The sequence below is a fragment of the Hyperolius riggenbachi genome, chromosome 1 (genome assembly GCF_040937935.1).
Source record: "Hyperolius riggenbachi isolate aHypRig1 chromosome 1, aHypRig1.pri, whole genome shotgun sequence".
NCBI classification, from domain to species: Eukaryota; Metazoa; Chordata; class Amphibia; order Anura; family Hyperoliidae; genus Hyperolius; species Hyperolius riggenbachi.
This window is the reverse complement of record NC_090646.1, coordinates 358,950,686-358,974,093: the sequence shown is the minus strand read 5'-3', so window position 1 is coordinate 358,974,093 and position 23,408 is coordinate 358,950,686. Positions and strand designations below refer to the sequence as shown.

The window sequence follows — 23,408 nt, the reverse complement described above, 5'->3', positions numbered from 1 at the left end:
TCGTTCTGACACACGGGACCGATCCTCCTCTTCACATTACTAGAGCTCACTCTGTTGCAACCATGCCTCGTTTTCATCATAGCAGGGAAGTACATACAATATACCGATATATCCATCTGCTATAGCTCATCAGATTACCACTTACACTTTTTCAGATTTCATGTGCATCTTGACGGGATCCTTAATCATAGGACCCCATAGTCCCATAATGTCGTTTTGCATAATAATTTCCACAAATTCTTACATGCAACCGACATACATTCTAAACGACTTTTGATGCTGCCTTAAAGGGGAACACTCCGCTCCAGATCTCACAGCAATCCACATTCAGTTTCTCACCTACCACTCATTTATTTCTTATATGCAGGTAGAAAATGGACTAGATTTAAATCTGAATTCAATCCATTTGGAATTAATGTTCCCAAATTGTAAATCCACCTGTTCTCGATCTGGTATAGTAATTTTTCGTGATCACCCCCTCGTTTATTCCTTTTGGGTTTTAAGATCCCCTTGAACCGCAAACAATCTGGATTTCTATCATGAAACAAGGCAAAATGTGCACCCAGAGGACTTTTTTCATCTGCTTCTTTGATGTTGGTAACATGCTCCCCTATGCGTTCTTTCAGTTTTCTCTTAGTTTTTCCTATGTATTTAAGCCCACATGGGCACATAATCATGTAAATTACTCCCTCTGATTTACAATTGATAAAACTTCGTATCTCATATTCTACCAAATACCAAATGGAATGTTTCCCTGTGGCTCGTGTATACACTGTAAGCTAGTTGAGAGAACAAACACTTTTAAGAATGCCAAAGAAACTAGAGAATATGAGATACAAAGTTTTATCAATTGTAAATCAGAGGGAGTAATTTACATGATTATGTGCCCATGTGGGCTTAAATACATAGGAAAAACTAAGAGAAAACTGAAAGAACGCATAGGGGAGCATGTTACCAACATCAAAGAAGCAGATGAAAAAAGTCCTCTGGGTGCACATTTTGCCTTGTTTCATGATAGAAATCCAGATTGTTTGCGGTTCAAGGGGATCTTAAAACCCAAAAGGAATAAACGAGGGGGTGATCACGAAAAATTACTATACCAGATCGAGAACAGGTGGATTTACAATTTGGGAACATTAATTCCAAATGGATTGAATTCAGATTTAAATCTAGTCCATTTTCTACCTGCATATAAGAAATAAATGAGTGGTAGGTGAGAAACTGAATGTGGATTGCTGTGAGATCTGGAGCGGAGTGTTCCCCTTTAAGGCAGCATCAAAAGTCGTTTAGAATGTATGTCGGTTGCATGTAAGAATTTGTGGAAATTATTATGCAAAACGACATTATGGGACTATGGGGTCCTATGATTAAGGATCCCGTCAAGATGCACATGAAATCTGAAAAAGTGTAAGTGGTAATCTGATGAGCTATAGCAGATGGATATATCGGTATATTGTATGTACTTCCCTGCTATGATGAAAACGAGGCATGGTTGCAACAGAGTGAGCTCTAGTAATGTGAAGAGGAGGATCGGTCCCGTGTGTCAGAACGAGGCTTGGTTCAAAGTTACTGCTCAAAAGAGAGAGCACGCCCACTGCCTTTCATCCACAGCAGCATCACACTGAAGAAGCCCACGTGATGTGGGCGTAACGCGTATGTGGGCGTGGCTAACTGCAAGAGGTTGATGGGACGCTCCTTTACCTCATGGATGCCGCAAGGTTAATGTCCGTCCGCTGGGCTGTACAAACCAGGTACCTGGTGCTGCGGGACGCCGCAACACATCCATGAATACTCCCTCACTTTGAAGCAACAAGGTAAAAGCTTATGTTAGACGTTTGGTGGCCGCGATGAGGAGGATTCCCTGCTTTGAATGACTGTTACTGTCACATGCTGACTGGGCTTGGCTGCTAATTGATCTTACAGCCGCAGGCTGTCAGTAAGGCGGAATCCGGCCATGAAGGCGATGTAAAGAGAAGGACTTTGTTATGCTTACGAATGTTTACCTGGGGGTTTTTTGGTGAATTGTTGAAGATCCAGGTACCAGATGAGTTGATGGTTTCAGTCCAATGGAAGTGGGCAACCCTTTGCAAAATCTCAGTTTCCACGGAATGTCAGTCTTAAGATCGGCCGATCTGGATTGTGTGTGTGTGGTGTAACTGATGATGGATGTGAGGTTGGGAGCGCTCCTAGAAGAATAACCTATGCAGTTTTTTATGGGGGGGGAGGTTTGAATTGTGGGGAACAGCTGGGGGTTTGGAAGAGTTATTGACCAATAAAGTTTTGTACTTTTATAATTCTTTGAGTGGCGGTCACTCGTTCTTTGTTGTTGCTAATATTGTTTGGTGACCTGCCTTCCCCTTAATTGGGTGAATTAATTAATTAAGGACCTGTGCACCAGATTACTATCCAATTTATTTATTACTGCATCCAGTATAAATAAAGCCTTAAATGTGATGCAGCCCCTGACCCCGCTCGGCCAGCGAGCCACATGGCAGATCACTTCAGCTGACTGACGGCCTAGGGCAGTGATGGCTAAGCTTGGCACTCCAGCTGTGGTGAAACTACAAGTCCCATGAGGCATGGCAATAGTCAACAGCTCTAAGCATAACTCGGGGAGGCAGAGGCATGATGGGATTTGTAATTTTGTCACAGCTGGCGTGCCAAGGTTAGCCATCACTGGCCTAGGGCATAGTTCTCTCCAATAACCCTGCACACCAAATGACGTAACATTCTCCTTTCAAGAGGAAACTTGGACTGTTTAGGAGATAGTATAGTACATTTTTAGTATCTAAATCCACTTCAGGTTTCGTTTATCAAGTCAATTTATCATTTGAAATTTCCCTTATTTAAATGTTCTCATATATCAGCTGACTGATGTTTACTCACTAGCTATATGTGTGTTCTTTTTCACTTCTATCAATAGAAGTATTAGAAAATAGGTATACTCATCTTTGCCTAGTTCCTTTTTTTTGTCATGTAAGCAGTATATGTATAGGTAAAAATGATGAAACCTTGGTATAGCCTAGGATACTTGTGTAATGAAATGGATTACACAGCCGTTCCTTCTGGTTCTCAAGTGGCATTTCTGCAAAAGTGGCTCACCTGAAGTGCCACCGAGTGGGGTGGATTTGCCCATAGCTTCCTGACTCCATGCCTGCTATTACCGTAGTGATGATAGAGGGCTGTCTGCATACTAGTATACATGGGGAGGAGAAATAGAGGAACTTTAAAAAGCCTCTCTACATAGAGCAGTGGTAAGAGGACAGCAATGGCGTTCAGGTGTAGCCAGTCTGATTGTCCTTGGGGCATTATAGGTAGCACTTGAGCATATTCCACATTTTATGGTTTTGCACAGCTATTTTTTTTTCTATTTACAGTCAGAGGAAACAAGCTCGGGAACTTTTGGCGGCCCTTCAGAAGGTAGTCGTTCCTATTTACTGTACCAGCTTCCTGGCAGTAGAAGAGGACAAGCAGCAGAAGATAGCACGTGTAAGTATGTCCTTCAGTCAGACAGCAATTGCTTTTACAGTTCAGAGTTATTGGTCATGGCATACTTTTAACATATTACTATGTAACATGTACTTGGGAGAATGCCCATTTTTTCATTTTTTAAATTGCATTATTTATTTAAGTAACTTGTAATTTAGACCATTACTTAATGGGCATGAGCATGGTGCCCCCACACAACCGTACATTAGTGAGCCTGCGCATTTGGCGTTTGACACAGATGCAGTCCATTGATGCAGATTGCTTGGTTTTTGTTAGGTAGGAAGAGCTTGAATAAAATGTGTGTGTGTGTGTGTGTGTGTGTGTGTGTGTATATATATGTATATATATATATATATATATATATATATATATATATATATATATATATATATATATATATATATATATTTATATATATTTATGATATAGTCAGTGTTTACCCATTGTGAAATCTTTCCTCAACTTAATTTACATTCTGAAAGTTATCATAGGTGGTGACATCTTTACTGCTTGCAGGTGCATCTCTAGGTTCTGAGGCCAGTAAAAATAATACCTGGTCTCCCAGAATGCCTGGGGGGGGGGGACTCCACATTGCTAAACAGCCTAGGCTCCTCACTGGGAGGCGGAGCTACATACCATTATACAGCAATATAGATATAGGAAGTATTTCTAAAGCTGCAACGAGGATAATTAATGTAAAAGTGGGTACCCTGAATAATCTACTGCATGGTAATATATGTCATTACAGTGCCTCTTTAACCTGTTTCAGACGACGCTGATTGAAGGAGGCTGTTATTCCAGCCAGGGACCCCATCATCAACATGAGCCAATCTCATTGGCTCACAATAATCACAGGGTCAGGAGCCAATGAAATCCGCTCCTGACTGGCTCACAGAGCTCAGCCGTCACAGAGGCAGCAGAGCAGGGTGGGCTGAGGCGACAGGTGTGAGGCGGCAGCGGTGATTCGTCTGTATGCCCCTGTATTTGGTACCAGCGGTCTCTGATACTGAAGGGGTTAAGAAAAATAGCTGGCAAGGGTTATGAACAGATATATTTTAAAATGTTCTTTCAAATTCTATGTCAGGACCAGAAATCTTAACATTTTAAAATCAGGCTGAAGGTTTGGACATTATGTAGTTGTAGACATTACCTGCAATCAATTAACCATTGATTGGTTGGGCAGCACGGTGGCGCAGTGGTTAGCGCTCTCGCCTTGCAGCGCTGGGTCCCCGGTTCGAATCCCAGCCAGGGCACTATCTGCAAAGAGTTTGTATGTTCTCTCCGTGTCTGCGTGGGTTTCCTCCGGGCTCTCCGGTTTCCTCCCACATTCCAAAAACATACGGATAAGTTAATTGGCTCCCCCTAAAATTGGCCCTAGACTACAGTGCTTACACTACATAATATAGACATATGGCTATGGTAGGGACTAGATTGTGAGCTCCTTTGAGGGACAGTTAGTGACAAGACAATATATACACACACACACACACACACACACACACACACACACACACACACACACACACACACACACACACACACACACACACACACACACACACACACACACTGTACAGCGCTGCGTAATATGTTGGCGCTATATAAATAATAATAACCATGTGCTTTATGAACAGACCTTAGTGATGGGTTCACCTCCAAGACACATGGGGCCCGATTCATGTACTGCCAGTAATGTCGTGTGCAGGAAGCGCACAGCAATATTACTTGTTCTAACAGCAGCTGAGTGCTGTGCATTGTGTAATGAGTGCATCTCGTGGTACATGGGTAATGCAAGTGTTGCAATGGTAATGTGCTTATTGCTCAATGTGTGATACTGTGCTGCTGTTGTCACCTGCAATATATTACCGGCAGTACGTGAATTGGGAACATTGTTCCAGACTTGATTATCACTGAAGGATTGTCAGCATTGAGAGGGACAGAATCACAACAATTTCAGTGCAGTCTCACAGTAGCTGGTGTAGCTGCTATAACAAGCCTGTGGTCTGACCTGTCAGGTGTAATTGTTTTTGTTTTGTTTTTAAGTAGAACTACAGTCACACTCACAACATAATATAAATCAGCAAAACTAATCTTTGTTTATAAATTCCATCTACACATTTTTAGACCTTTGCACCCTCCCTACTTAAAAAATATTGCAACCCCCACCCCATCACCATCTTTACTTGCAAGGCCCCTGAAGATACAGTGATGACATCCATGTTGAGGCTTCTGTCTAGGCTACAGGAGAGAGGCCACCAAGTAATTACAGCAGCCTGGTCTTTCCCAGCTACTGCTAAGACCAAGAATTGGTCTTGTACCACCTTCTCCCTCCCTGTGTCACTAATTGGAGATCAGGCATGGCTGATAAAGCTACAGATTTCTTCTGATATCAAGCAGTGTGGGGTATGAGGTGGAAATTGAGTTTTTTTTTTTTTTTTTTTTTTGCTCAGTCCAACTGTCATATTAGTGTGCAAACCAGTAGGATGTCTGCAGGCATTTTTGTATAGATCCTTTCCAGGGAGTGCTTTTGTGAAGAATAAATGAAATGCTGAGAATCCCCTATGAAGAGATGGATGAGTCAAAAACCTGTCAGATTTCTCATACCTACTGTAAGTGACAGTAACATAGGAGAAAAGTAATTTATATTTCATTTTACTCTGGGAGAAACCTACTTCTTATTTGTATGTGTATGCATGTATTTTAAATTTTACAATTTTTTTCGTGATGGTGGTTCTTTAAGTTAAAGAGGAGCTGTTAGGTATAAGGTCTCAGAGAAAATAAACACATATATCAGTAGCTAAAGATTGGCTGTACTTACATTACATATGCATTTCACTGTCCACGTTTGGATTTCACAGAATTTGTATATAGTATATGCAGAGATAGATGCTCCTGACAGCTCATGGCAGGCTCCATGTTTTTCTGTCAAATGTGTCGTCATGTCCTGCCTGCTTCCTGATCACAGATAAGCTGGTACTAAATAACACAGTGTGCAGTGAATATTAATGAGCCATGTGGCTAGGAACAATAGCCGACTCCTGCAGTGTACTCTGCCGGAGATTTATCAGTGCTACGCGATTACAAGCTGCTGTAACGTCTCATTAGCAGCCAAGGGGAGAGCCCCAGAATGCTTTGCAGTATGGTATGCGGCTTGCGTCTTCTTAAGAATAACAGCCTTGCTGATAAGCACACATCAAAGGTAACTGAGATTTTTATCTTCACTAATTGCTTTTGGGCTTCCTTCTAAACTGTTTAACACAGGAGAATAGAGGTTTAAATTAGCTTCTGCAGCCTGACAGTTACTCTTTAAAAAGCTTTAGCTACTGGTCATTTTATATCAGAAAGACGTTCCCTAGCATTTTCCTGACTTTCCACACTGCTCATTAGAATGTTTAGGTTGGCAGCTTTCAAGACTTCACCCAAACAAAAACTGATTTTACTTTCTTTGATAAATATGAAATACATGCTGATTTATCTGTTTTTGTCCACAGCTGCTTCAGCTATGGGAGAAGAATGGCTACTTTGATGAAGCCACGATCCTGCAATTGCAGAGTCCTGCTCTTGGATTAGGCCAGCACCAGGTAACTATTTTTTGATTATTACAGTAGTTAATTGACTCTGACCATCAATCCTGACTGAAGCATTTTCAAACCAAGGTAGAGTGGTTGCTTTATTAACCTCCCTGGCGGTACGCAGTTTATGAGGCTGCGTCTGCGGGAGGGAGTTTTAGAATAAAAGTTGTTTTAGAATAAAAGTTTTAAACTTCGTAGCTAGCACTAGGCTAGCTACCTGTGTCCCCCGGCACCTATCTTCTCCCCCCGATCGCCGACAACACTCACCCGTCCACGATCCCGCGAGAGGCGCAGCTTCCCAATTAGCTTCAGTCGTCACTATGGCGATGATCGGACATGACATCATGCACAGTTCCGATCCTCCCCATAGCGAAGCCTGGAGCTGATCGGGAGGCTGCGCCATTGCGGGATCCCTGGGGGGTATGTATTCCGGCGGGGATCGGGGAGTAGAGCGGAGGCACTTGGGGGGCACAGTAGGGCTGCACGATTTTAGGAAAAAATTGAAATTGCGATTTTATTTATTTATTTATTTTTTCTCAAATTGCGATTTCGATTTTTTTTCACGATTTTTTTCAAATCGAGCTTTAGCACTAAATTCACAATGCCCCCAGTATAGTTTAGCCAGGTAAGCGCCTCCAGTATAGTTGCCCCAGTATTAGATCCTGCTATAAATAAAGAGCATTTTGATGACAATTGAGGCAGACTGTGTACGAGAGAACTTGTTAATCTGGCCACAGAGCTTCCAGCAGGGTAATAGTTAAAGTGCAGAGTATCATAAATAACAGTGAGAGAAGGCTGAGGAATGTGAGAAGGGCAATGAGGGGTAGGAGTGGGTGATCTATTACCTTCAGACCATCACCCGCAGAATAAAGACAGAACACCAGCGCTGCGACATTAAGGAAGTGTAGGCAGAGGGACAGAAAACCATCACTGCTTCTATAAGCAAGTGTGCAGAGAGGGAGACATCTGTGTACGGAGCACAGAAGCGGTGCTCAGAGGTGCCAGGACAGGAAAGAGTTCGGAGCCCCTCCTTCTAATAGTCTAACCTTACAGCACTGCCTTTCCTCCTGGCTAGCTCTCGTCACTTTCAGCAGCTGCTGTTAACACGCTGGCTCTGCCTCTTTCCCTCCCGGCAGTTCCTGGGGCCAGCTGATGAAAATATAATCCTGCATCACTGCGCTCCCCATGTTGTTGGAAGGGGGAGGCGTGGCAGAAGCTAGGACTAGCAGTGAATATTTAATTGTTAATGAGCCGGGCAGCAGGGGGAGGGCGAGTCCAGTCCAGAGCAGCACACAGCACCACCAATCACTTTGTACCACCCTCTGTACAGTTCCGCCTACCTCCTCCGTCATACAATCTCTATCTAGCTATTGGTGGCGCTGTGTGCTGCTCTGGACTGGACTCGCCCTCCCCTGCTGCCCGGCTCATTAACAATCATAAATATTCACTGCTAGTCGCAGCTTCTGCCAATCAGTGGCTCCCAAAACCGAAGCTACTGACAATCCTGAAATCGGCTGCACGTGAATCGCGGTTTCGGTTTAAAACCGCAAAACCGTGCAGCCCTAGGGCACAGGTAGCTAGCCAAGCGCTAGCTGAAGAAAATTGAACACATTTTATGAAAAAAAATCCTCCCATGGCCATGCGATCCCCTGCGGCGGCTAGCCCAACACTGTCGGGCTTACCACCAGGAAGGTTAAACTAGTGTTCAAGATACTGCAAATGTACTCAAAATATTTTATTGACACTATAAGAGACCTGTTTGGCAGTGCAACAGCAGTGACACAGAAGGAAAAGAACCCTGCAATTTATTTTAACTTCTGTAGTTATCTTGTGCTTAATCCACTAAGTCCAGTAAACGTTTCATGTGAGGTAAATTACCTCATGTAGTAAAAAAATAAGATTTTAACCCATGGGGTAGTAGTTTGATAAATTATCAAAAACGTCATGGTTATTCACAAAGGTTTTTACCTCGTGCTTTTTCATTTGGAATTGAGGTAATCTGAAGCGACTTTAAAAATAAAAACACAGATACTCACCTAAGGACAGGTAAGGCTCTGGGTCCTGCAAAGCCTTCCCATTGTCCTGCAGGTCTTCTCGTTACCAAACGGTCGAGGACTGCTACCGTGGGGAACCTGCGAAGGAACTCTGAGACCGGTAGAAGAACAGGAAGGCTCTATAGGACCCAGAGACTTCCCTCTCCTTAGGTGAGTATCCGTTTTGTTTATTTTTAAAATGGAGGCTCCCTTTAAGGAATCGTGGTATTTCATTCAGACATCATTGTTTATTATTATTATACTGACAAGTAAAGAGCAAGTCCAAGCTGAGAAATTTTAATAACTTTATTATGTAGAGGGCATGGTCTTTAAAGTGGGTGTGGTTAATCTGTATATTTCATCGTAATACTCTTCCTTTTCCCTGCATCTCCATTATTACGTTTTACAGTATTCTGTTACATTTCCCCATTTGACCCTTCCCATTCCCTTATACCAATTTCCCTGGTTGTCGAGTAGCGCCCAGGCATGGTCCCCTGATAGGGCTGAACAAGGTTTACCAGCATCAGAGATGAGATGCTGGTGAAACCACCACCCAAAAGGTAGCCAGATGTGCCCTCAGTTCCTCCGCAATATAGATCACACACCGTATTAGAATTGGGAACACCATACTAATACGGTGTTTGACCCCCTTTCGCCTTCAGAACTGCCTTAATTCTACGTGGCATTGAATCAACAAGGTGCTGAAAGCATTCTTTAGAAATGTTGACCATGTTGATAGGATATTATCTTGCAGTTGATGGAGATTTGTGGGGTGCACATCCAGGGCACGAAGCTCCCGTTCCATCACATCCCAAAGATGCTCTATTGGGTTGAGATCTGGTGACTGTGGGGGCCATCTTAGTACAGTGAACTCATTGTCATGTTCAAGAAACCAATTTGAAATGATTCAAGCTTTGTGACATGGTGGATTATCCTGCTGGAAGTAGCCATCAGAGGATGGGTACATGGTGGTCATGAAGGGATGGACATGGTCAGAAACGATGCTTAGGTAGCCCGTGGCAGTTAAACGATGCCCAGTTGGCACTAAGGAGCCTAAAGTGTGCCAAGAAAACATCCCCCACACCATTACACCACCACCAGCCTGCACAGTGGTAACAAGGCATGTTGGATCCATGTTCTTATTCTGTTTACGCCAAACTGTCACTCTATCGAGACTCATCAGACCAGGCAACATTTTTCCAGTCTTCAACTGTCCAATTTTGGTGAGCTCGTGCAAATTGTAGCCTATTTTTCCTGTTTGTAGTGGAGATGAGTGGTACCCGGTGGGGTGTTCTGCTGTTGTAGCCCATCAGCCTTAAGGTTGTGCGTGTTGTTGTTTGATGCATACCTCGGTTTTAACGAGTGGTTATTTCCGTTAACGTTGCTCTTCTATCAGCTTGAATCAGTCAGCACCAACATCCATGCCACACTCAAAATAGCTTAACCTCCCTGGCGGTCTATTAGAAACCGCCAGGGGGCAGCGCAGCACTATTTTTTTTACATTTATTTTTTTTAAAATCATGTAGCGAGCCTAGGGCTCGACAATATTTTAAAGAATCTGCACGTACTCAACCTCGTAATAAAACCTGCAAACTGTGAACAGGAATGACAGCACAGCTAAATCTACCACAACTAACAATAAACAAGTGCTATCACTCTGCAGGATTCAATAAGGTACCAAACTTTATTAGTAGAAAAAAGCACACTTCGGGTTTAAACCATAAAACCATTTTAAAAACACTGGAGCGCTCCGTGCCCAGACATGCCGCAACTCACTCTCACAAACACCACCCATACAGGCTATCTACCCTGCAGGGGAAGGGGAGCAGAGATATGGTGCAAATAGTCCGGAGAGTGACAAACTACTGGCCAGGATGCAATCAAAATGGCTACTGAGGTAACGGCAAAGTGTTAGTGGGACTCTTCACCCGCAATGCAGGACTCGCCACTCTTCATCGCTATGTCGTCCTCTGGTAATAGTTGTGCCGCACAAGAGGACCTTCACTTTTTCGCCGGACCTCAATCCTGAAAAGGAGAGGTCTCCAGCCGCATGAATCCAGTAGCAACCAGTCCAAATGCCAAATGATATGAGCCGACTCAGTGGCACTCCGGAGGGCTCCAGGACTCAGTGCGGGTTGAAACCCCGCCCACCTACGTGTTGCACCCGCCTCCTACGGGCTTCAACTGGGTGTAGCTGGTTAAGGTAAATCTCTTCCCCTTATATGTGCGTTCCAGGCTGGTTCTTCCTCCCTCTGCCTGTCGCATTCTCTTCCAGCTGTTAAACACAGTAGCTCTCTTTGTCAATTGTATGTGCAACACAATGTTCAAAAGCGCTTCAACACATTACGCATAGATGCATAGGCACTTCCCTCTCAGGTCAGTACAATTCGGGGTCATTATCAATCACCTACATTATTTGTGTATGTAGAAACATATATCTGTTTTTAGAGAGCTAAGCATTATCCTACAAATTACTCCATGTAGGATCCATTTTAAACTTTACAGAAAAGGTGCAAAGTCCAGTTCATTATTTAAACCAGCAGGTTCAAGGGCATTCAGTGTATATATCCACCGGCTTTCTTTTTGCAGAAGGGTCCTCTCTCTATCTCCTCCCCTTCCCTTATCAGGTAATTTATAAATACCCCTAAATCTAAGGCCAGTTGGATCACTTTTATGTGCCTCTCCAAAATGTTCCGCTACGGTGCTTCTAAATTCACCATTCTTCTGTTTTCCACACCTGATGTCACTCAAGTGCTGTCCAATGCGTTTCGTCAAGGGTTTTGTAGTCATGCCTACATATATCTTTTTACATGGACAGGTAAGCTGGTACACAACCCATTCAGATTTACAATTTATGAAGCTCCTTATGTCCCATTTTCTGTCCCCTGCTGAATTGAAAAAAGTTTTTGTCACATCCACATGCGAACACACTGAACATCCTCCACACCTAAACATACCATTCAGAGCTGTACCGCCTAACCAAGTATCGGTGTCCTTAGTAATAACCTGAGCGTGTACCAAAGTGTCACGTAGGCTTGGCGCCCTACGGGCCACCATCAATAGTCTTTCTCCCACAATTTTCGATAAATCAGGATCAGTCAAGAGTACCCCCAAGCCTAGGGCTCGTTACATGATAGCCGCTGTACAGAGAACGGGATTTCCTGAAGGGCTTCCCCCTTCGCCATGTCGTGACGTCTAAGGGAGTCCCGATCCACCCCTCAGCGCTGCCTGGCACGTGTTGGCCAGGCAGCGCACGGGATCTCGGGGGGGGGGGGGGGGGGCTGCGGCGGCACGGTGCGGCGATCATCTGCGATTTTGCGCGGAGCGGCGGCGATCGGAATGCACAAGCAGCTAGCAAAGTGCTAGCTGCGTGTTGCAAAAAAAAAAAATTATGCAAATCGGCCCAGCAGGGCCTGAGAAATCCTCCTGCGCGGCATAGCCTGATATGTATATCTATATCCCCTGTGTAGTCAGATAGGGTCCCTCTCCCCTTCAGTATAGATAGCCAGATGTGCTCCCAGCATTAGGCCACACACCCCCATTACAGACAGGCAGATGCGCCCACAGTTCGTCGTATTCCCCCCCCCCCTCCCCAGAAGTATAGCCACCAGATGTGCCCTTCAACGTTAGGTCCCCCATAGATTTCCAGATGTGCCCTCCAACCCCCCAGTGTAGTCCGATGTGTTCCCCCCCCCCCCCCCTCTGCTAAACGGCCCCCCTGATTAGGCAGTGCTCCCCCTGTGGCCAAGCTGCTGGAAAATGAATCTCACCTCTACCTGTTCCAGCAACGATCCTGCAGCTGGAGCCTCCGTGCACAGCTCTTCACTCAGCCCCATACTGCCGAATACCCGGGTCCCAGCTTGATGTCATCAAGCCAGGACTCGGATATCCGGCTGCAGGATCATCACTGGAACAAGCAGAAGTGAGAGATTGTTTTTCCAGAAGCTTTGCCACGCAGATTTTTGTAGTGGGGGGAAGAAATTAACGGTTACTGCTGTTGGCTACAGCAGTGATCATTCATCAGTTTTTTTTGGGGGGGTGGTCAATAATTGGCTACGGGAAAATATATTACCTGACACCAATTAGTGCTGCAGCTAAAAGTGCCGGTGGCACGCACGTGCCCAGCTGTACCCCAGAGAAATTAAAGTTAAATAGCTTTCCTCTTTGTACCTTTTGTTTCCCCTTCTCCTTAACACCCTTCTATAAACCTCATAAATGGCTGTTCACCAACAGCTCCAAAACTGATGATAAAATACAGAACTTCTCACTTGATTTACCTGTTTATATTTATCCTTTGTGAATCAACATTTATAAGGTACTTGCCTCACAAGTCTGTAACTTTACCGCACTAGTCGTTAATTTTAGTTTTCCATGTGGTAAGAGCCTATGTGAATTGACATTTAACATAATGTTCTGTAATATCCATTTTTGGCTTTACTGCATACAGTAATGCTTGTGAATTGAACCTCTTGTACCTTTAATATTTTTGTTTTGTATTAGGTAATTGGCTAGCTTTCTGTGTCAGCTGTTTTTAATGCTAACTACCTTTCGTTTTTATTTTTTTTTGTATAGGCTTCTTTACTGAGTGATTACTCTAGTGTGGTGCAACCAATCCTCCTGGCATTCCAGCAACAGATTCAGACACTGAAAACACAGCATGAGGAGTTTGTGGTTAGTTTAAAACAGCAGCAGCAACAACAGGAACAGCAGCAGCAGCAGCAACAACAGGAACAACAACTACAGCAGCAGCAGCAGCAACAACTACAGCAGCAGCAACTACAGCAGCAGCAACAACTGCAGCAGCAGCAACAGCAACAACTACAGCAGCAGCAACAGCAACAACTACAGCAGCAGCAGCAACAACTACAGCAGCAGCAACAACTACAGCAGCAGCAGCAACAGATTCAGATCCCAGTAATAGAACAAATTCCAGAACCGCCCGCACCTGCCCCTGTACCAGCTCAGGTTCCTCCACCAGGTAATTTGCCATGTGATCTCTTGTTCTTTGTGGTGATAATGTTTATCTTGTTGGTTACAACTCTAAATGCTGTTTTTTCTCCACAGAGGATGTAAAGCCAGTACTTCCTATACATAGTCCTGTAGAATTTGAGCCCCCTCCTGCAGCTGTTCCAGATCCCGCTACTACAGGAGGTAGAGGTCCAGCTCCTCATGACCTGATGCCCCCTAATAAACCACCTTGGTTTGACCAACCACAGCCTATGGCTCCATGGGGACAGCAGCAGGTAACTCCAGGCATTCAAGTCTCAATTTACCTGCTTGTAATACATAGATTAAAAAAGTGTACAGCTTTTTCCTAAGATTACTGCTTTCACTGCTACATATTGCTATTGTTGTAAGTCTTATATTTTCTCAAAAATAATTAGTTTTCATTTCATTTACCATGTTCATTCCCTTTTGCTTTTCAATAGCCTTGTGAACAGCCCCCTTTTGCTCATCACCAGGCTCCACCACCACACTGTCCTCCATGGAACAATAGCCATGAGGGTATGTGGAGCGATTGTGAGCCAAACTGGAGCAATGATCCGGAACCAGCTTGGAACAACCAAAGAGAACCTCCGTGGAATAACCAGTTTGATGCTCCTTGGAGCAATCAGCATGATCAGCCACCATGGGGTGGCTCTCAAAGAGACCCTCATTTTCGAATGCAGAGACCTCCTCATTTTCGGGGGCCTTTCCCTCCTCATCAACAGCACCCTCCTCAGTTCAACCAGCCGCCCCATCCTCACAACTTCAACCGGTTTCCCCCTCGCTTTATGCAGGATGACTTTCCTCCACGACACCCATTTGAGAGAATGCCTTTTCCTCATCGTTTTGACTATCCTCAAGGAGACTTTCCTGCAGGTAGTTATTAGCTGTGCTGTCTTTTCAGTGTCTCCCTATTTGTTTACTTTAAGGTTATTTGAGTACACTTATTGAACACACTTGTAACTGTCCCATCATTTTTTTTGTGGAATAAAGTAAACCTGTCACAAGAGAAAAAGTTCTAATTTAATTACCTGGGGCTCCCGAAAGCCTTACAGGACCCTCTATTTCCACCCGTTGTGCTCAGTTTATCAGCTGTGACCCTCTGAAAATCAGCTGTCACGGGCTAGTGCGAGCAAGGTACGCATATCCAGAACCATGCATGTGTAATAGCTCCTGACTGGTGCGTCTGCATAGTTTTGGGGGGGCTCAGCTGGTCAGTGGAGTGCAACAGGAGAAAACCGAGGGACCTGTAAGTCTTCATGGGGCTGGAAGAAGCCCCAGGGTGAAGCCTTTATCAGAGCTGCTACAAATCTTTATACATGTGACACAGCGTTTATGTGAGTATCATAGTACACTATGCTTCCCTGTTACTTTCTATTTTGTGCTTTAGATATGGGACCACCACACCATCACCAGGGCCACAGAATGCCACACCCTGGCATGAATGAACATCCTCCATGGGGAGGTCCCCAGCACCAAGACTTTGGCCCACCACCACACGGGTTTAATGGTCAGCCTCCTCATATGCGCAGGCAAGGACCACCTCATGTCAACCATGATGACCCCAGTCTTGTTCCCAATGTTCCTTACTTTGATCTTCCTGCAGGACTTATGGCACCATTGGTTAAGGTAAGTACTCTTTCCTTTGAAATTATATGAGCTGTAATTTGCAATTGCTGAAAACCTATCATAGATACATAGACTTGAATCTTTCTTCACAGAAAGCTCTGAAAGTAATCCAGCTATAAAACAGAACTCAGAAGATGAGGGAATAGTGACATAAAATGTGGCATGTGTTTTTCTTTGACTTGGGCTAGGTTTACAGCATGCCTGTGTGTTGCATTAAAAGTTGCCATCTCCCTTCTATAATAAACAAAGCTATATCAGTTGCCTGGCCTATGTGCTGCTGCTCTACTTCTGGCTGGATAGAGTACTGGTTAAGGGCTCTGCCTTTGACATGGGAGACCAGGGTTCGAATCCTGGCTAGGTCAAGTACCTATTCAGTAAGGAGTTCAAGTCAAGACTCCCTAACATTGCAGGGTGGCCTCATGAGTGCGTCCCAGTGGCTGCAGCTCTTGAGCGCTTTGAGTCCGACAGGAGAAAAGCGCTATACAAATGTTCAGGTTATTATTATTATTATTACTTCTAATGCATAAAGATGCTCTGAAGTCTCTTTTTTCCCCCTGATTTTCTCATATAGTGCTGTTAAGAGTTAATGCCTAAGTGAAATCGCGGCATCCCCACGGCAGAAGACAGATTTATTGCTGAGGATTAACAAAGCTCGCAGGGCTTTAATTCCTCAATGAGGCAGAGCTTTAGGCTGTAGCTCTGCCTCCTCCGCAATCAATCGCTGCAGATTGCCGCCTCTCCCCGCCCCTCTCTTCTTTCACTGAGAGGAGGCGGAGACCAGCGGAGATTGATTGCAGAGAGCCAGAGCTACAGCTGAAAGCTCTGCCTCTCTAGAAGAAAAGGCCCTGCGAGCCAGGGCAGCATGATCCACGACTTTGCAGGTCGCTTTCCCTATTTTTAATCACTCATCTGCCGTGGGATGCGGCGATTTCACTGGGGCATTAACTCTTAAAGGGATACTGTAGGGGGTCGGGGGAAAATGAGCTGAACTTACTCGGGGCTTCTAATGGTCCCCCGCAGACATCCTGTGTTGGCGCAGCCACTCCCCAATGCTCCGGCCCCGCTGCCGGTTTACTTCTGGAATTTCTGACTTTAAAGTCAGAAAACCACTGCGCCTGCGTTGCCGTGTCCTCGCTCCCGCTGATGTCACCAGGAGTGTACTGCGCAGACACAGACCATACTGGGCCTGCGCTGTGCACTCTTGATGACATCAGCGGGATCGAGGCCATGGCAACGCAGGCGCAGTGGTTTTCTGACTTTATAGTCTGAAATTCAAGAAGTGAACCGGAGGTGGGGCTGGAGCATCGGTGAGTGGCTGCATGGGCACAGAATGTCTGCGGGGAACCATTAGAAGCCCCGGGTAAGTTCAGCTCATTTTCCCCCGACCCCCCTACAGTATCCCTTTAACAGGATGATGTGAGCAAAACGGGGGGGCGGGGGGGGGGGGTGTAAAGACTTCAGAGTCTCTTTAAAGTCGCTGTCCAGAATGAGCATGCACATCCGATGCTTTGACTCTGGTCCGACTCGACTGGCTGCATCCTTGTTGCAGTTGTGACTCAAAATAAAACAAAAGCTCAGCATGGCAATATATATATGGCAATAAAGGTGGCAGCCTCCTCATTCTTCTCAATTCAGGTTCCATTTGAGCTTTAATGAAACACCCTGCATGTTCTCTGCAGTATAATTTCAGCGCTGCGTAATATGTTGGAGCTTTATAAATAAATAAATAATGCCATGCATTAGATAAACGGCAGTGTGTCAGCTGAAAACGTCTAGTGTGTGTGTGTGTGGGGGGGGGGGGGGGGGGGATTAGAATCAACGCAGTATAATACCCAACTCCAAATGGTGGTGGGTATATTCTTCTGCCATGTTGCAGTTAATAGCCCCCCCCTTTAATATCCCCTCTGTGGAAGTTAGTCGAGGACCACTGTACTGTTGGAACCACTGGCTAACATATACTTCGGTTTCCTACCCACTCATCCCGCACTGCATTAGAGAGACACTGAAGTCTCTTAAAAATCTTTTTATTACAAAATCCTGTGTAACATTACTGTTCTAACTAAAACGCTGCATCCCCGCGGCTGTAAGCGAACTAAATCCACCCTAACTCCCTAAACCCCCCCCCCTGCAAAATCCATGACTTTCTTGGTCATGGATTTTGCCGCTGTTGGAGGCAGAGCTTTCAGCCGCAGCTCTGCCTCCATTCGCATCTATCAGCAGCGGATCTCCGCCTCTCCCCTGCTCCTCTCAGTGAAGGTACACTGAACTGGGCAGGGGAGAGGCGGCGATGCGGGCTGATAGATGTGCTGAGAGGCAGAGCTGCGGCTGAAAACTCTGCCTCTCACGGAAGCGCTGCCCGGATTGCCCCCCGGGGAGTTTTGGGGGGATTTAGTTCGATTACAGCAGTGGGGATGCGGCGGTTTAGGTAGGGCAATAATGTTACACAGGATTTTGTAATAAAAAGAGGATTTTTAAGAGACTTCAGAGCGTCTTTAAAGGGGCATTCATATTTTGTCATAATATACAGCTATTTCCATCTGCAGTGTAGTGCTGCTTATGAAGTGGTCACTGATTGTTGCAGAAGCCGGTATAAAGAGGATTATTGTTACAGGTTGGGTTCTTGGCTTTTCAAATCCCATCCAGCCTCCATTTGTGTGTTATATTTTCTGTCTATTGTAACTTACTATGCGACTCTTATTCTTATATGATTTTATGCTTCCTTTCAAAAATTCTCTTGTATAAATCTTTTTTGGCAGCTGGAAGACCATGAGTACAAACCTCTGGACCCCAAAGATATCCGTCTCCCGCCTCCAATGCCACCTAGTGAAAGACTCTTGGCTGCTGTAGAAGCATTTTACAGCCCTCCCTCACATGACAGACCACGGAACAGGTTAACCTTCATTCTTTGCTTTCTCCTCATGTTTTTGAAATTACCTCTTGAAACATAAGGCTCAACTAAACCCACAACTGAATTCTATTCGCAATCAGGATAAGTGAAAATAAACATATATAGAAGCAAAGTGGTGGACAGAATGCCATAACTTGTTTTTTCACTTTCTGGCTGTGGGTTGGGATAGTTAGGTGTGGACCCCCCAAATAGGAAGAACAATAGATGCCTGACTACATTTCCCAGAATGTTATGGTCGCTGAAAAAACATGTATCAATAGGAGGAGATTGGACTCTGTAATTCATGGGAAGTAGATGTAAAACCCCAGCTCACATAACCGGTTGTAAGAGGTCTGTAAGGAGGGGTGCACACTACCAGTCATGTGTACAGCTTTACAAGGGATTTTTCAATTTGAAAAGGTAATAATTTACGCAATATCAACAGGATTGCCTTGTTCCGTTTTGCTTTAGTAGAACTTCTGCCAAAATTCTTATGTAGTAACATGTATTTGTAATTTATCTGTGTGTGTTGCGTGTATGTGTGATACCCATGCATGGCTATATCTTATCTTAATTGTCACTGTGTCACAGGTGTACCACACCACTGTGTAATTTGTAACAATTATAGTAAGATTATTCTTATAGTATTGTAAAATCTGTTTTGCCATGCGTGTAATAACCTTTAGATTTCCCTACTATTTATCTGTATGACTTTTTAACTGTTGCACTATGTTAGTCTTAGTAATGTATGTTGTTTCATGTGTGCAGTGAAGGCTGGGAGCAGAATGGCTTATATGAATTCTTCAGGGCAAAGATGAGGGCCCGACGCAGGAAAGGACAGGATAAGAGGGGCAGGTAAGGTGCAAAAGTCAGATTTTTATCAAACATCTGATCTGCATGCTAGTTCAGAGTCTATAGCTATAGCAGTGGATCAGTAGGGCAGCTAGGCAATGTGCATCATTTAAAAGGAAATATGGCAGCATCCATATGTGTCTCACCTCAGGTATAGTTTAAAGAGACACTGAAGCGCAAAAATATATATGATGAATTGGTTGTTTAGCACGGATAATTACTAGAACATTAGTAGCAAAGAAAATATACTCATATTTTTATTTTCAGTTATATAGGTTTGTTTTTGTTGTGTGTGTATATATATCTATATCATTGCATCATTCTCTGATATTTGCAGTTTACACACTACTTAGCAATGATTTTACAATTTTTTTCCCCGCTTCAGTGTCTCTTTAAATGATGTTGAGAGTTTGTTTCCTCATAAATAATTTAATGTAGCCAATCTATATCCCTGTAGAATTTTGAGAATAATTTATCAGGGCAAACGTAGCACCAACTTTTTTTGTTTTGTTTATTGTTCCAAACCAGGTTTCTCTCTAACCAGAAAATTTTGTAGTGCAGTCCGTTAAAAGACCAGATGTTTTAAAAAATAATAATAATCGGGAACTTTACATTATACAACTGACTACATTCGGGGTAAAAAAAAGGCCTTTTTATTTTTTTTTTTAATAACTTTGTTTTGTAGTGCTTAAAGGACACATCTGTGCAGATTTAAAAAAAAAAAGCTACTTACCTGGGGCTTCCTAATGCCCCTGCATGCCGTTCTGTGCCCACGCCGCAGCTTCACTCCACTCTGGTAGTCCTGGGTCCCCTCCAGCGCAGGCAGGATTCCTACTATGCCTGCGTGAGTGACTCTGAGTCGCACTGATGTCATCTGGACTGTACAGTCTGCGCTTTACAGTCCAGATAACATCATGGCAACCAGTGAACCGCACACTGGAGCGCAGAGGAAGCCGACCTGGCGAGGTAGATTTTCCACCGGAGGGGACCGGGAGCCACCGGAGCTGCAGCGAGGGCACAGGGCAGGTGACAGGGGCTGGAAGAAGCCCCAGGCAAGTGGATCTTTTTATTTTCCTTGGACCACTCCTTTATAGGATACTTTAGCTCTTAATAAATTCTGTATTTAATGTGTAGGGGGGGGGGGGGGAGGTACACATAGGCCTACCACACCTCCAGTGGCCCTGCGTTTCTCTCCGTTTTTCATAAAAAGGTCCTGGTACAGCATTGGGGTCGGCACAGCAGCAGTTTGTCCGTGGGAGTATGCATGCACTCCCCTGGAAACCATGACCGGCGTGCGTGCCCTATGGTGCCCAAGCAGCAGTATGTCTGGGTCAGAGGGCACGCACACCAGCCAAGTCTTCCCACGGGAGTGCGCGCATACTCCTGCTGACAAACTGCGGCTGTGCCAACCACAGCGCTGTACCAGGACACACACATGCGCGCACACACACACACGTGTCAAATACAGAACTTATTAAGGTATCCTTTAAGTATTTAATGACACTCGGTGAATAGATGTCAAAAATGAATTGGTAAACACTTAATCGGCTGAGACCAGCCAATATAATTCAGTCTATATTAAAGCGGACCCAAACCAAACATTTTTTTAATTAAAAATATTTAGTTGCAGCACTCTGACACATACAAAGATAAATAAACACTCCTTCAAGCCTATGAGCATTTCAGTGCATGCTTTTCACCTTCTCTTGTCATAGCTAGGGTTATACTGGGGGCAGCCATTAACAATTCCTCCATTGCTACTCCACCAGTTTGCCAGATTTTGTCCCGGCAATTTGAAAGGAAGGGAGGGGTTCCTCCAATAAATGTAAACTATTTTATATTTGTCGTCATGCAGCTGAAAAAAAGGCTGCTATTTATTATTATAATTTAGAAAATAGATTTTATTTCTGAAATCTTGTATTTTTAATTTGGGTTCACTTTAAGTCCTCTGAGGGTTTTGTTTTGTTTTTTGCCAAAGAAACTGCAACATACACATATATGTCGTACACATATATGTTGAACAGCAAATTAGCGCTCATGTAGAGTGTAAGCAGAAAGAAAAGTAATCTATTATAATGTATTTTTGTGAATGGTTGTCTATTTATATGCAAGGTAATGAAGTTCAGCTTTAATGTTATTACATTATTTCATTGTCTTGAGTTTGTGTTTGTCAGTAGGGCATCAAGATCGAAAAGTCGATCGAAAAGTCGAGGACAGTCCTCTTCTCGCTCCCGTTCCAGATCTTCAAAGTCTTCACGCTCCTATTCTGGATCTCGGTCACGCTCTCATTCCCGTTCCAGGTCATATTCTCGTTCCAGATCTAGGTAAAGTGTGTATTTTACAAACATAACTAGATTTACAATAGTAAAGCTTTAATAAGTTATATTTCTTTTCATTTAACCTCACCATTTTACTTAGTTTATCGCACTGTATAAATAGGCTGTATGATACAGCCATTTTATATTTTCCTAACTTTTGTATTAATAAGTTTGTTGTAATTCACATTAAAACAATAATTCAGCTGATATGCACATATTTAAAGCCATACTGTGCAGGGGAGGTCGTAAACCAATACAATTACCTGTATTACCTGTGTGTAATGTGACCAGCAGAACATGGCCGCTCTCATTGTATCACAGGAATAAATGATCATAAACTGTTGAAGCTGTTTGCAGCTAGATATGCTGTGTAAACTTTAGATAAGATATATAGACAAGTTACTTGTTATAGTTAGTTTTTCACCTCAGATCCGCTTTAAGCATGGTTTTGATCAGTGAACCTACAGCAAGGTAAAACAGAATTTTAACACTGGTTTCTGTGCCTTCAGAGGATATACTTAACACTTTCTAAAAAACAGGTTATTTATTCCCGGTGTAAGAACTGTGTTGGTTGGGTATTATGGTACATAATATGGTATTATACTCCTGTACAGTCACTGGTAAAACAGCTGATGAGCCCTGTACTTTTTCTTGTAATTTTATTTTAGGAGTAGAAGCCGATCCCAGTCGTCTCATAGTCGGTCAAGGTCGAGATCAAGATCAAAGTCTTACTCACCTGGGAGACGGCGAAGATCTAGATCACGCAGTGCAACCCCACCGTAAGTAACCAGCTAACTGAGCGTGTTGTGGTTTTGTGATGCAGGATGATTGGGTTTTAACTGGGGTCTAATTTAACAAGTGCACATAAGGCTCTGTTTCCACTAGGATATTAGTTTTTGCATATGTTTTTCCGTGTACGAATGTACACACAGGAAAATGTACGTATGTTTGCATGCTTCTAGCATATTGACAATCATTACATCTGAAATAGTTGGTATGTCACAAAAATGCTGCAGGCTGTCAGTTTTTTCACACAGAAAATTTGGATTTAGTGGAAATGGTATATAGTGGTATATAGAAAATGCTTTGCTTTCAGGAATATAAAGGATGATTTCAGTCTTAGTGGAAACTGAGCTTTAAACTTCTATAATTAACAGTCACTCTGCCTCTGTGACTCCTGTGTCGGTAATGTGTCTAAAGGATATCGTACTTCATTAAATGCGGCCTCTTATTAGGTAAACTATTAACTGAACGATATTGATAGTTTATCTGGATACTGTTGCGCATACTCAGTATTACATCAGCTGTCAGCAGGCATCTGATGCCATTTCGATCTGATGCTTGGTACTGCTCAGTACAAGGCTATTGAACATTTGGCCAGTTAAACTATAGATCCACCTGTTCTACGAGGTGGCTGCAATCCGGTGAGCCTCAGTCCTACTGAAGGTGGATTTGTTGATCACAAGTTACTCTGCTTGTCACTGTTTGAACACACTTATCACCGGATGGTGTTAGTTGCTGAACGTTACAGTATTAAGGTGCCCATACCTCTAGCGATTTAGCAGTATGAGCGACCATTTAATCGAATCGAGAAGGAATCGAGTGTGTTCCAGGATTCCCAATCGATGAAGTGTCTGATTTC

General features: G+C 43.8%; 1 protein-coding gene across 3 annotated transcripts in view; it reads left to right on the top strand.

The window, feature by feature from the left end:
* CHERP (calcium homeostasis endoplasmic reticulum protein) overlaps positions 1–23,408 on the top strand; it is a 56,016-nt gene that overhangs the window by 20,213 nt on the left and 12,395 nt on the right. For 2 of the 3 annotated variants that reach the window (XM_068234208.1, XM_068234206.1), the window contains exons 6-15: positions 3,378–3,489; positions 6,981–7,070; positions 13,667–14,072; positions 14,159–14,337; positions 14,524–14,956; positions 15,471–15,709; positions 18,466–18,599; positions 19,365–19,451; positions 21,623–21,772; positions 22,435–22,545. In XM_068234208.1, the coding sequence (XP_068090309.1) occupies positions 3,378–3,489; positions 6,981–7,070; positions 13,667–14,072; positions 14,159–14,337; positions 14,524–14,956; positions 15,471–15,709; positions 18,466–18,599; positions 19,365–19,451; positions 21,623–21,772; positions 22,435–22,545 (1,941 nt within the window). The remainder of the gene's footprint in view (positions 1–3,377; positions 3,490–6,980; positions 7,071–13,666; positions 14,073–14,158; positions 14,338–14,523; positions 14,957–15,470; positions 15,710–18,465; positions 18,600–19,364; positions 19,452–21,622; positions 21,773–22,434; positions 22,546–23,408) is intronic. The other variant, XM_068234207.1, reaches the window with a different exon arrangement.